The sequence below is a fragment of the Cryptotermes secundus genome, unplaced genomic scaffold (assembly GCF_002891405.2).
Source record: "Cryptotermes secundus unplaced genomic scaffold, Csec_1.0 scaffold165, whole genome shotgun sequence".
NCBI lineage: Eukaryota > Metazoa > Arthropoda > Insecta > Blattodea > Kalotermitidae > Cryptotermes > Cryptotermes secundus.
The window spans coordinates 196,303-211,397 of record NW_019737087.1 but is presented as its reverse complement, the minus strand read 5'-3'; the positions used below and the strand labels follow the sequence as shown (position 1 = coordinate 211,397).

Here is a 15,095-nt window from a genome sequence, read left to right as displayed (position 1 = left end):
TGCCATGTACAAATTTTCTGAATGACCTGCCTTTAGGTACCTTTCAGAGGGAACCTACAACGCCAAACTCCAACAAATTCCATTAAATAGTGTTAAAAATCCAACGTAAACCAATACGACTTTCCGATTATGCGTTCATTATATGTTTACAGCCAGCGCATCGGAAATGAGCCTTCAAATAGTGTCCTCTCGTATACGAATAGACTGTTATATGCAAGTGTACCTCACGCTCGGAAAATGGGTCCTTTACATCGAGCCCCTGATCTACGTGACAAATCCTACCAGTCCCGCGGGACCTCTTCACTGCCGCAACGTTGTTTCACTCTCAGCCAACCTTCATACGACTGAGGTCACGGATCGGTCATCTCCCACAACTGACAAAGCGACTGGAATGTCTCAACACGAAGGTTCAACACAGGTAACACGAATTCTCACAATTGTATCTCATACCAAGCAAAGCTGATTCGATTTCAGTTTACCAGGTCCTATTTACTTAGATCCAGTTTAATAATATTCTCTCGGCTCCGTCTTGTGTTTCTTCCTTGTTACGTACTTGATCTACATGAAGAACCAACCTATTGCAATCTCCCGATTTCATTCCATAATAATGCCAGGACAAGACACTCAACTGTACATTTTAGATAATTCAATTACGTCTTGTAAGATTTGAGGTGTTCACGGTGGTGACTATGAAGAAAGCAGTCTTCTGGGATGTGGCGCCGTGTAGATATTGTGTTAACTGACGTTTCGGAGGAACGTATCGCCTCCATCTTCAGGGTAGAAGAAAAAAATAAGAAATCCGCGAGCGGAGAACCAGCGTGAGCAGCACATAATATGTATAAATTTAGTTCTATTTCTATTCCTATTTCTACTCCATTACAGTATTAATTTACATNCGGAGGAACGTATCGCCTCCATCTTCAGGGTAGAAGAAAAAAATAATAAATCAGCAAGCGAAGAACCAGCGTGAGCAGCACATAATATGTATAAATAGTTCTATTTCTATTCCTATATCTACTCCATTACAGTATTAATTTACACTTACATAATAATAAAATAAATCACAATCACACGTTCACCATAAAAAATCTGTCATAGGAACAAAAATTTTATTTTTAACATTAAGTTTATGGAAGTAACGTTTTCGATTTACACGTCTCGCATTACGCGGCGATTGCTAGGAACATAACTACGGCGTAAATTAATACACAAGGCCTTTATGAAGGTGAAAATAATAATTTCCAAACTATTACTACTATAAAGGAAATATAAACTGCATACATATATTCCAATTTTATTTTTAGCTGTTGGAGTACATTGTACAAATCGTGGCAACTTCTATAGTAATGTTAGGAATGCCACTAAGTTTAAGTTTAAAATTAGATGCATCTATAAACAACAACGGTCTACGGTACATATAATGGCGTGTTTGGAAGGATTCTAAACGTAAATTATTCACTTACCAGGGTTGTCATCACAGGCAATATCTTGGAATAGTGAAAGACGTCACAGCACGCAGTTCGTGAAGACAAGCTAGTGGAATGGATGTTCATAAACAAGACAAGTGCTGACATCCTCTAGTTTAAAATTTATAAAAACCTTCCACACTAAAACGAACTCGAATCGGGAAGAAATTAAATTCTATGTTTAATGATACAAGAAATCATGGTATATACCTATGTCGTAACATTTGTTAAACATGAAAGATCTCATGCTTTGAAGGCACAGAGTATTAAAAAAGTACATGAACACAAACCAGGTTCGAGGAGGAATATGTGAAGTAGATTTCTACATACATATTATAGCGGTTTTATTCATATAACTTGCATATTTCGAGAATATGTAGAATATATGTTCAAAAACAAGAATGTAACTTGAGACTAGCAACTTTGGACGTTTATAGACTACAGTCCAGCCGCGATTTAATGCTCATGGCCTCGAATGCGGGTGACGTAACAAGCCCCAACAAAGGCAGAATGATGACGTACTACTGTCATATCTTCAGTTCAACTCTAAATGCTGAAGAGCGCAGTCGCAAGCTCGCGAAGTTCAGAGTACGTATGAGTGTGTCTAGCAGAACAGTGCATGCATATACAATATACAGGGCACCTGGGCAACACGTGCCTGTCGGCCAATTCTGTTTCAAGGCAGACAGCGATAAGCTCTCATACCGGGAATCATTAAATCGCGGCCAGCTAGCAGGTCATGAGATTAATGAACTCTTCTCTGAAGTCGAGTTATTCTTGAATTGGCACACACTGTACGCCTATTACTGTTAATTCTGTGAAATTACATTACCGCATAGGCAATAGTTCAATTGTAGATAGTATGTGTCTGTATCAGCAATGCACAGAAATACTGGCATTTTGGACGTACTGTTCCTGTTCGGTGCTAGATCACATGTTAGTAAGTAAATTACTTCCAGTCTAAATCTAACAGATGCTGTGATCCAACCCATTCTACATAACCGGAAGCAAGGTGCACTTCGTGAAGTTACAATCTGGATGCTAACAAAACAATCAGTGCGAACTGTTGTACTATTAAAATTAACTACTACGTCTCATACACTGCACAGGGACTCAGGAACACTACCAACTGCAGCGGGATGTGGAACTGTGCACCCGCTACCAGCACGTACATTGCGCATAACGTGACTCAGTTTATAATATAATTCAGGCGGCACTACTCCCGTTCAGAAGGAGCACCAAATGATTCTTCTTGCCCGCCTCGGAGCTCCGGAATTCCTCCAGCAACTGTGAACACAAGACACAACTCTCTTAATGCCTTATCGACATGATCTATACTGTTTCCATATATGGATCAAAATATTAAAAACGGAACAGATCGAATAACAGAACAACAGAAACGAACAATAAAAATTCAGTTCGATTCTTTAATTATTTACGTGTCTACTCAACAGTCCAAAGGCCAACTATAAATCAAGCATGAGCAAAGAAAGAAATAAAACACGTACGCATAAAAACGAAAAAACAAAAAAAAACAAAAACAAGGCAACATATTATTTAGACAACAAACCAATTATCGAAGTCATGCGAAACATTATGAGGCGAGGATAAAAAGCACACAAACACACTGTAAGAAGCCGGGATAGCGTAGTCGGTATAGCGTCTGGCTATTGGCTGGACAGTCGCCGGGTCGAAGTTCGAGTCACGGTAGGATCAAGAATTTTTTATTCTCCACATCGTCCAGATAGGTTCTGGGGCCCATACAGCCTCCTATCGAAAGGGTACCAGGGGCTCTTTCCCCTGGGGTAAAGCGGCAGGGGCGTAAAGCTGACTATTCAACTCCAACTAGTGCCGAGATCAAGAAAATGTGGATCTATACACTCCCTCATACGCCATCATGGGGTAGTGTTTAATTAGTTAATCACAGAGACAACTTTACCTTTTTACACGCACTGTATCGTTTAGACAATAAATATTCAATTAGCGCAATCATGCCAACCATGTTGCAGTGCGAAATATATATATATATATATATATTGTTACGTGTAGGGGTGAGATAAGTAGAGGCATGATTTTAATGCAGATACATATTTCTTTCTTGCAAACAAAAAGTATGCTGATTTGGATAAATGCATGAATTACTTCATTTCTTAAATTTTAGACACGGTTTGATGGTGCATATAAGTGCATATTTTGCCTGTTTAATGTAGGCATTATATTTTCGAAAATCTCTATTTATGCTGCATCTTTTCTTTAAAAATGTTTATTATTACATGTATTTTTTTTCCCAATTTTATGTTGAAATTTGCAATCATAGTCGTGTGTATACGATTTTTCTTTTCCTTGTAAGGATATGCCGCATATTTGATTCGCAACATTTTGTCATACAACTAGCAAGTTGAGCCTCGATTCATATTTCTGATGCAATACCCAGGACGGGACTTCCCCGATCCCTCTGCTCTGACCAATCACATTGTAATAGTAGTTTCCGCATGTATTGATATGCCCTCCTGAAGATGGTCGCTCCGATCGCAACATGTCAAGGACGAAAGATTAAAAAGTAGAAAAACATTTATCAGTCACACTGGACGGAGTTGATAATCTTTTATACTATTGCTAGTGTGTCTGACCAGGATGAACCAAATCAAATGCAAAATCAATTTTAATATTTGGAATGAACTTCTTATGTGCATATTTTGGAAGCTTTACATGCATAAATGCATACATTTTTAAGGGATTACTGCGGCATAAAAATCCGGTCCCTACGTATGAGACGGGTTTTGGATTGGACGATTGGATTTATTGCGCCTTATATATTCCCACAGTTCGGGACTACAGACAATACAGCACTAACGCTATTCCACACACACCAGGGTTCTCAGTCTTCACTAGTCGTATCCTGGTAACGGATTTATCACAGTATCACTATCACTTCAGATAACACATGAAGTCTTCTTTGCACCGCTCAATTCCAAGTCAAAGTCACACTGCGACTGACGATCGGCCAGTCAGTCAGTAAGCCTTGGTGTCGAGCCCCATCTGGGGCTCATGACCAGATATTTATTACTGTTTTAGATTTACGGTATTGATTTTGAGGGGCGCTCTCTCTGACGAGAGGACGGGTCTGTCTTTTATATATGCTGCTGGCCCTTGCCAGCGCAGTCTTTCTCTTTCTTCTTCGTCCCTTTATAACCCTTCGGCACGGACCCCACGGGAAACACTCCTATATTGTTAAGGAGGCGTGTTTACTGGTCTGTTAACTACGAACAGATGTCCTATTGTCGCGTGCGCGTGTGTTGCGGGAATAGCGAACCGTACCCTAGCAATGGGTATACATGTCAAAATATGCTCGTATATATACACACACATGCATTAATGTTGAATACAATTAATACATCGATAATTAATAATTAAGTACGATTATAAAATATGATTAAGAGGAACAATTTTGGTCCCAAATACGTCATGTCCATACAAACAACATTAGAAACTGAAGTGTGTGAAGCAGAACAGCAACAGACATTGAACACAAAAAAGTCTGACATACCGAGCTGAAACTCAATGTCCAAGAGTTTCCAAAAGAGGATATAATTTAAAGCCAAGATAAACTTGCATAAGGACCAGTGAATCAGAGTGATACGTCCTTTTATGTAAAGTGTGCAATTTTAATTGTTCTAAAGCACAAGTATAACCGTAAAGGACACGGGGAAAGATGTGATTAAAGCTAGAGGGGGGGCAAACATCTGTTGGATATAATAACAACAGAGAATTCAAGAAAGGCAAATCAAGTCATTCTATTGATGAAAGACAGTTATACAATATTTTCAAAAGGAATAATACTTAAAGCACAAGAACCAGACCTATCAGTTGGTACATACGCAAAATATCAGACAGTTCTGATGCTTCGAGTTGCCCGGAAATTAAACAAGGAATCACGCCAACCGCCTTCTGTTGTAGGCACGGGATCACAGCAGCGAGTAGGCTGTCCACAGCATATATCATTTTCTTACATTATTAATGTATTTACATGAATACAGTGTACATCAGTTTTCTGTCCCTAATAGTCCATACCAGTACCCATCTGGCCTATTTATTTTTAAGTGGATGTACCATTTAATAATATTCGGCCATCTTGAATCTGCAGTTACGTGCCTACCACAACAGCTTTTGTGTGTTATACTAACCGATTTGTATTTGTGTTCGTTAACCCACCTCTTAAGTGATTTTTATATTATATATTATTAAATCCCCTCGTTGGTGTCTCCACCTTATCGTGGTAAGAGGGTTTGAGTATGCCAAGGACCTTGAGAGCTATACCAGCGGTAGCGTATTTCTTGCTGGACAGGTCAAAGGGTAGGCATCAGACGAACACCAAAAACCAAAAACTGATGCCGGAAGCAGCGTCATCAGCAGAGACTTGAAGCACAGAGCAAATGATGCTCGAGATGGTTCAAGTTCGTATAGCAACAGGCGTGACTAGAGTGGTTTGAACGGCTGTTGTAGTGCGATGTGGAAAGCAAATGGAAGAACTACCACATTATCACTTTCCTGGATAGTCTCTTTCCAAAACAGAGATACCATCTTTCCAAAACAGAGATACCATGTATGCGAGAGGTTTCCTCTGGAGACAAAACAAACCGGAGGGGCGGATAGAAGTGGCCAGAAGACGAGAAAGAAGATGTAAGAAGATGCTGGATGACTTTGGGGACAGAAGAGGATATTCTTATTTGAAGGCGAAAGCTTGAGATCGCATTAAGTGGAGGAACTGTTTTGGAAGATATTGTGGACCTGTCGTCCGACAGATTACTGATGAATGAATGAATATTATTAAATATGTATTTTGTGATTTGTTTATCTCTCTCTTCTGATGTGAAGCATTAACACGTGTACACCTCCTGCACAATTCTGCACTGGGTTTTGGAAGAGGCTATTATGTACTTATGTTTTTCACTAGTTTGCATTTGGCTAGTCCCGCCCAGCTTGGGGGCATTCGAAACCAACAAGGAAATCGGAGGTGATTGGGACGTGTNCATTAAGTGGAGGAACTGTTTTGGAAGATATTGTGGACCTGTCGTCCGACAGATTACTGATGAATGAATGAATATTATTAAATATGTATTTTTTGACTTGTTTATCTCTCTCTTCTGATGTCAAGCATTAACACGTGTGCACCTCCTGCCTAATTCTGTACTGGGTTTTGGAAGAGGCTATTATGTACTTATGTGTTTTCACTAGTTTGCATCTGGCTAGTCGCGCCCAGCTTGGGGGCATTCGAAACCGACAAGGAAATCAGAGATGATTGGGACGTGCCTCTCCGTCCTTGCAGCTAAGAATAAACCTGAGTTAAGCCGGACAATGGGGTACGCTTCTGGTGTCACTATTTTCCCTCACTGCACCCATTGGTCACAAACAATTATGGTTTCATTAATATATCAATCTTCTAGCCCAGAACAATCTGTCACCCATACACGGCCTACTCTTTAGATAAAAAACTTTATCATTAGCACACAGCTGCAGCAGCTGCGCAATGGACTGTAGGTGTATATAGAAGTGGAGTGAGTGTGAATATGATGATTCGTGAAAAACATGGATAACAATACATAACGAAAATCCTACTGATTTCGTGAATCCTGAGCTTCAGTGTATACTCATGAGTAATCAGTATTTCGAAACTTAACGCATATGGATTTCTTTGCCATTAAACAAACCACAAGGTCTCTGGAATAACAGAGAAAAACTGGCCACAAATTATTCATCGCATTTCAAATTTACATAAATCATAAAGTTTTAGAGATATAATGACACGAATTGCACTGTTCGAAGAAACCGCTGAAAATTTTTCGTTTCAATTGATTGCCCGGCCGATAATGGTGCTGCTGAAACGTACACAGCTTACGAAAGCAATATGGCAGTTCCCCCGAGTAAAAGGCAATGTCTGTGCTGTGCTACTTGGGACAAAATCAGTTATCCAGATGCAAAGACGTTACCGTTGGCAATATGGAGAACAAGAGCCTGGAAGACAGTCCATCAACTGATGGCTGGAACAGTTTCAAGAGACAGACAACGTGTGGAGCGCCCTTTCTCGTCATGAGGTGATTGGACCCTTCTTATTCAAGAGAAGACAGTGAACAGTAAAAATTAGCTCAGATGTTTGCAGTCCTGCAAATGGCACACCTTCAAATCAAACGTTTTCTTTCAACATGATGCTGCCTGAGAGTGAGAAAGTCTCTGAATAAAACTTTTCCAAACAAGTGGACTGGGCAGGACGGAGCGATCCCCTGGCCTCCTCGCTCCTCCGATATACGTAAATCCCATTGGAATGTTTCTGTTGGGGGGGGGCAGGCATGCCATCTAGAAGTTGGTAATGTAGTCGAATTTTGTGCACGAATCGACAGTGCGGTTGTTTCTGTGACACCCCAGACGCTGCAAATAGTGCTTGCATTAAGATGCAATGAACTTGATGAGTTTTCCTTTCAAGTAGAGGAAACCAATTCTATGTATGTCGTATGCTCTGCTTTTTGTGTGTACCTGCTATATGGTGAATAAATTGTGGCCACCCTGTATATTAATAAACTGTACAATTCTAACACACGAATATTATGCTGTTATCAGTCTGAAGGAGAACACGAGAAGAAATGTTTGGGCAAAACACTTTGTAAAGCAAGGTCCGCCAACCAGAAAAGAAAACTTCTACTACAGCACTCAGGAAGCTATCTGCAGTCCAACTTGGACTTCTAGAACAGAGAATCGGGCCACCTAAGTAAGTTACTATACTGCAACAAGAGGATGGTTTCTATAGCTTTCTGGTCTTCCATACGCCTTATACAGGCAAGAGGCCGGCTGAGCCTGGTTAAGTGCTAAGACTGTGGCTACAAGCCAGGGCCCCTGATCTAATTACGGCCGTCAGGTAAAGTAGTTCACCATTACGGAGCTTTTAAGGCGGGTTAGCCAAGTTGTCGGGAGAAAGGGGTTACACTGTTGAGGTCACCCCGACACTCCTTCCTTCCCAACAGAAGCTAACACAAAGCGATGGAGTACATCACCTACGTTTATTAAGTTTGTTCTCGCATGGAGAGGACTTCCACTGAGGACTCTTTCTCAGAAAACTGCGCACAAAATTGCGAACATATCAACATACAGTAAACACAATTAGACTCTCTGGAAGTTTTAAGCAGAGCTCGTACAACTGGTACTTCTTCAGCAGCTGATATTTGAGTAGCCCCAAAGAAATTAAATCTAAACATTCATCGTCCTGTTCACAAAACACCGTCACTGCACTCTGTCTTAAGCCAGTACAATCCAAACACGACCCATTATTGGAGCTAGTCGTTTTACAACGTTTTCAGTATCGCAGACTATAGTATTGAATGGTAGGTCGCTTGGAAGGAAGTGGTCTGGCCTACTTTAGGTATTATCCCGGTATAAGACTCGAGGAACCGAAAAATCTCAGACAGCCCGCCTCCCTGCCGAGAACCTCCAAAATCCAAATCCAGAGCGCTATTGCTGCATCAATCCAGTCGGTCTTAACATAATACAACCTTTCCACCTAAACTCATGTCTACCAAGCAATTTCTTCCCTTGAGGTTTACTTACCAACAAGTGGGAATATCGTCAAAACTGCGACAGTTCTCTATCAATGGCGCACAGGACGTGCTACAAAAACTAGAGAGGAAGATCATAATTTTTAGTGTCGATTCGAAATGCAACATGATAACCCGTTAAAGTATTCCTTGAAAGACAATGACGTTGCTTTATGAAACGTGGACTTCACCACGGAAGGAAGAAGAAAACCGTTTTCAAAGCAAACCGACAATATCACAGATGATTTACTGGCTACTGAATTATAGGGACACTTTCAAATGGAAACTTCATACCGTGTAGATCAGGATTGGATGATAAACTGCAAAAGAAATGAATCAGCGTCTGGCTTTCTGTTTATTTCGTTCGGAAAGAAATGCACCGTCAATCCCCTCCATTCACACAAAGCGCAGCACGCACATCTTTTGATATGGAAGTCAACGGAAAAATGAATAAAGGACCAGAGAGTTTATTAAAGGGCTAGACAACTAATTAAATGACATTAATTCTATTAAGGGTGAGATTAAAAATTTCATCTTATCAGAAGTTGCAAAATGGCGGTGTTAAGGAATAGGGTCTATGCTCTGAACGTATATTTTTCTNAAAAAAAAAAAAAAAAAAGATTTTAAATTTTTAAATTTCAGGTGATACAACTGCAGGCACAAGTAGCAAGTTAGAACCCTCATAAAAGAGTGTCAAACTACAAGGCGGGGCAACCTGCCTTATGGGATCTCCAGCCCCCTGGTGGGTAGCACCTCGGGTAAGAGCCCTTCCCCAGGGCTACGTTGGGGATAAACAGGGCTCGTTAGTTAAGCTTGGAAACCTAAGAACAGGAAGGAAATCCTGAATAAAAACACCGGTCGTCCAGGAAGATTAAGGGAGAAACACAGACTAAAGGTGTTTCAGAACAGGGTGCTGAGGAGAATATTTGAATGGAAGAGAGATTTTTTATTGCTAGTGGGGTGGGACTAAGTCCCTTGTACTGCGGCCACTTCTGGCCTATTGTACCAGCCCCAGATGATAGGTGAGGGTGATTGTGGAGCAATTGGTGGAATGAAGATTGGCGGGGAAACCGAAGTACTCGGAGAGAACCTGCCCCAGCGCCACTTTGTCCACCACAAATCCCACTTGACCAGACCCGGGATCAAACCCGGGCCCCCGCGGTGGAAATCCAGCGACTAACAGCTTGAGCTATGGTGCGGCCATCGAAGAGAGATGAGGTGACTGGATGTTGGAGAAAACCGCATAATGAGGGGTTTCATAACTTGTACTCTTCGCCAAGTATAATTAGAATGATGAAGTCAAGAGGATGAGACGGGCAGGGCATGTAGCACAAATGGGGACGAAGAGGAATGCATATAGGATATTGGTGGGAAAGCCAGAAGGAAAGAGACCACTAGAAGACCACGACGTAGGTGGGTGAACAATATTGATTTTAAAAAGATACGAGAGGATGCTATGGACTGGCTCTATCTGGCTCAGGATAGGGGCCAGTGGATAGCTCTTGTGAACGCGGTAATGAACCTTCGGGTTCCATAAAATGCTGGGAAGTTCTTGAGTAGCTGCAAAATTGGCGGCTCCTCAAGAAGGGCTCAGACCCATGGGTGAGTGAGGGTCGTCCAGGAAGGGGGGAGGGGGTTGCAACAGGCTGTAACCTGCTCAAGTAAAAAAGGTAACGGTAAAATTGTCCCTGTGCTCAACGAATTAAGCATTACGCCATTAAAGCGTTTTGTACTGAATGACAGTTCCTACGCAGTTTCTTCAGTGTTTCGAAATACACTTCTGATGTTACTGTGGTCCCTTGCTGCATGAATTCCACCATCAGCACTCCCTCCCTGTCCCAGAAAACTGTTGCCATCAGCTTTCTGGCAGACGTTTAATTTTTTTTCGGCTTGTTTGGTGAATGTGTGCGCATCCACTGCTCTAACTGCTCTTTGGTTTCAACATTCACAGATGAAGCCCAGGTTTCGTCACCCGTTACTCGTACGACGTGATGGAGAAATTCATCATCTTTGTCGTATCGCTTCAAAAAGTCAAAGCCGCGTACCCGTGAGCATTTTTGGAAACCATCTTGCGCAACACCTGCGAGACTCTAGCCTAACTGCGATGTCGTACAGAACAGTACGCAAAATCTGTGAAAATTCACATGAAAGTTCTGAAATTGTGAAGCGCCGTCTCTCACAAAATGTTGGTCAACACTTTGAAGAAGGCCATCACTCACTACAGATGGCCGGCCGACCACTTTGCTCTTCATCGTGAACATTTGTTCGCCCACCCATCTTTGAATATTCTACACCATTGCCTTACAGTTCCTTCTCTCATTACATTATGGCCGTAAACCGTCGCGCATTATTCACAATGGATTTCCGCAGCACTTATGTTTTTAGGTGAAGAAAGCGGACAACAGCGCTAATTTCGCAGCTGACGGGGTTATCGAGTGCAGGACACATCATAACCCACTATGTAGAGACAAGAACAAACACTAGGTGACCAGTCACGTGATGGTTTACAAGATAATGAGACATGTGACGCCAGCTCTCCCGCGCCCCCTACATTAGTTTCCCTCGTGTATTCAATTCGGTTCATCTTTCTATGACCTTTCCAAAATCGTCTTGTTGTGAATTATATTCCAGAACTTTCTTTGGGAAACAACTTTCTCGACTTCCATGTATCTAATATGTTCCCATCATTTATTTACGTCATACAGTCTGAAATTCTGTGACATTAATAGTTCTACAAGTAAACATGTCGTGTTCTAATTCGTAGATTCTAAAGGGTTGAAGGTGTAAAACATTTGTTCTTCAAAATACGGGAAGAAGAACGAAGTCCCCCCCCCAAAAAACAGTAATCCAGAGTGTCGGTGTTACTTGCATTAAAGGAATTATCGACTAGGAATACATTCAACGAAACCACAAAGAAGCATTAAGTTTATACTTCCATGTTTTGTAGCGTTTAAAGGGCGCGTACTAAACGAACAGCACAAAATTTTTGCCCAGGAAAATATTGTAGATTTTGCAACTTTCCTTCCTATACATCTTCAATAATCAATTTTCTGAGACATAAATACCGGTGTTAGGCCAACCACCCCGTCACCTGACTTCGTCCGACTCCTCTTTTTTTCATGTTCAAGAAGCTCTGAATCTTGTTCAAAATTTCTCATTCCGAATCAATTCAAGACATTCTTACAAATGTTAGGAATATACCGAAGGAAATGTCAGGAAAAACATGAGCAGCACTGTTTCAAGGCATGGCTGACTTAGGAAATCATAGGTTACGTAAAGTCAGAAGGCGAGTACGCTCATAAAGTCTGGTGACAATTCTATTACTTAACTGTAGTGAAGCAGGCAAAGAAATGAGACCTACCTGGTAGCTGACTTCCTGCTCGAGAATGGCCCGATTCTGCTGGTTGCCGCTGCAGCAGGCGAGCAGAGTGGGAAACAGGAGACACGATAGTGTAGGGTTGCTGAAATATGGAAACGGCAAGTTGCACAGCTGCTGAAGAACCGTCGGCATGTACCCGGACTGGATCATCATCTGAAGTCACAACGAAACCACACCTTGTAAACTTACTTGCATAGGTGGGATAAAATCTGACTTCATGGAGCAGGGTCTTTCTAGACAGGCTGATAATCGCTGAGCTTATCAAGGAATCCCCTGCATTTCATATCAGAAGCTTCACTGTCGTGTTCACAAGAGACACGTTGCATTTCACCTGAGCCACATGATCTTTCAATAACAACCAATTTAATCTAAAACTGTTTATGTACTACGCAGTCCGTCAGCAATTCAACAAACCGTCCCTTCTTTCTTTCACTTTCACGGACTGTGTGCTACATAAACAGTTTTAGATATAGTAATGCAACAGGATGCTTAAATACGGGATAACCAATTTAATATCACCTTCTCATCTGAGCCTAGACTCTCAAACGGGTTCTTCCATTTACGTTTTCAGACTAAAGTTTTGTACACACTTCTCATCTACACCATGCGTACTCCACATGCTACCTATCTCAACCTCCTTAACTGGATTACCCAAATGAAGTTCCTGAATAAGTTATTTCTCCATTCTTCTGTCTTTCTCGGCAAACAAATACGAGTAATTCCGTTAAATCAAATTATTTTATTAGACTGCTTGCCGAAAGCTGACAGACTATAAAAATCAAGCACTAATATACAGCCGAACGTCTGGGGGATGCTGAGGAAGTAATTTGGAGCAGAAAATGTAACTGAACAGTTGTCCGATTCGCCATCGCTTCAGACATGTGGCGTTTCAAATTTTCAGTTTATTTTCTTTTTGTTTTTGTACGTTCGTGTAGTGGCGTCTTCACACCGTCACAAGCCCGAGTTCATACTGCAGTAGCTTATGACTCGCATTACTTCCGAGGACAAAAGAGTAACAGCAGCGAAACGGGACGGCACGGTTTACTAATGCGATCTACGATACGGATTTCATGTAGGCCCTTGTTGATGGAAATGCGAGAGCTGCTTCGAAGGCATAGCCCTGTATCGGCACCCGGATCGGAGGCAACCCAGCAGACATATGTTTGCAACGTACACCGCCCTCTGAGGGAAACAGGTGCATCCATGCCACCAGCATGCGCTGGACGCGTCAAACGCAATGTGTAGAATGAAGTGCTACATGCTAATTCACAGACTAGCATTCATCCGGTCTCACTTGAAACGAGCATGTCTCAGAATGCTGTTTGGGGTACACTGCATGGAGAACAGTAATATCACTTCTACCTACAACTTGTAGCTACAAGGGTTACAGCCACGGGAAACAAATCTCCGCCCACAGTTCTGTCGACGGCTTCTAAACAAAACTACAAATGACCCGACTTTTACGTCGTCTGTCATGAACTGATGACGTTACGTCCACAATGTGAAGAGAAGAGATCATTTCGGACACCTCCACATGGCAGATAAGACTGTAACGGTGATGATAAGCATTATAACTACGAGGAAGAACCAGTAAGTAGTTCAAAAATGGAAATAAAACGTAAAACATGTGACACCCGAACCCGAAAAAAAACATTTCTCTACATATCATCCACCAACACTGATACACTTTCCCATCATTTTACCAGTGCGACGAAACCAGCAGAATATAAGTCTTTTCACTGTTGTCTCAGTCACTTACGCACTTCCGTTTCAACCTCTTTAACAGCGAAACGTCTGCCACACAGTTGTGAACCGTTTTACGCGACAAACACTTCCCACGGTAAACAGGAAACATTTCTTTATGAATAACCTTTGCTTTGAGTCCTTTTTCTCACAAGAAACGCACAACAGAACACTGCTCTTCGGTAGTATACTTCTCCATTTTGACTACTGACACCAGCCTCTGAACATGCGCATGCATGTCAGCTACCTAGCCTCTCATAAAGTTGGACTGTGTTGTTACCTATTGACACATATAGAAAACCTATTATGTCCATTACAGCTGTTTGACTTCCATTTGTGACCCATTTACTGATTCTCCCTCGTACATTAATAGTATTACGAGTAACTACAATAATAAAAACAATCACACTTCATAAAAGTTGTTAACCTTGCCTACAAGCCGTACATCAGTTTCTAGAAAAGAGTAAATGAACAAGTCTGTATTGTCATTTTTGTCCATTTCACGGAATCATAATCCAGTTCTTAGAAATATATGGTGGGTATCCGTAAAGTTTTATTATGGAAGTCCTATCTAAAAGGCTGCGACCGAAATCCCTAATATCCAGTGGCATTCATGCACAGACATATATACGGAAATTCTATAACAATGGTCTCATACCCCAACCTAACTGAACACGAACCTATACTAACGTTACAACCTAATCTTATATGATTAGAAATTATCAATTTCTAAACTATGACCTCTCACAACTAAAAAAAGGTAAATCTATCCCTGTAACAGGCCATGGAGACCCATAGGCTTATGATATGTCGAGGTTCTCACATTTTCTATACAATCGGCTCACAGATGGCGGTGAGGATGTCATCCTTTTGCTCCGGCTGCCCTTTACCACCAGAAAGATTCCTGGTATTTATTTCTATTAGAAG

The 15,095-nt window shown here is 41.4% G+C and overlaps 1 protein-coding gene across 2 annotated transcripts in view; it reads right to left on the bottom strand.

The window, feature by feature from the left end:
* Positions 1-1,793: 1,793 nt before the first annotated feature.
* The window catches only part of LOC111870043 (S phase cyclin A-associated protein in the endoplasmic reticulum), a gene marked incomplete at its 5' end in the record, with an annotated part of 200,597 nt that continues 187,295 nt past the window's right edge, over positions 1,794-15,095 (bottom strand). For both annotated transcript variants that reach the window (XM_033753659.1, XM_023861996.2), the window contains 2 exon segments: positions 1,794-2,753; positions 12,408-12,578. In XM_033753659.1, coding sequence (XP_033609550.1) covers positions 2,673-2,753; positions 12,408-12,578 — 252 coding nt within the window.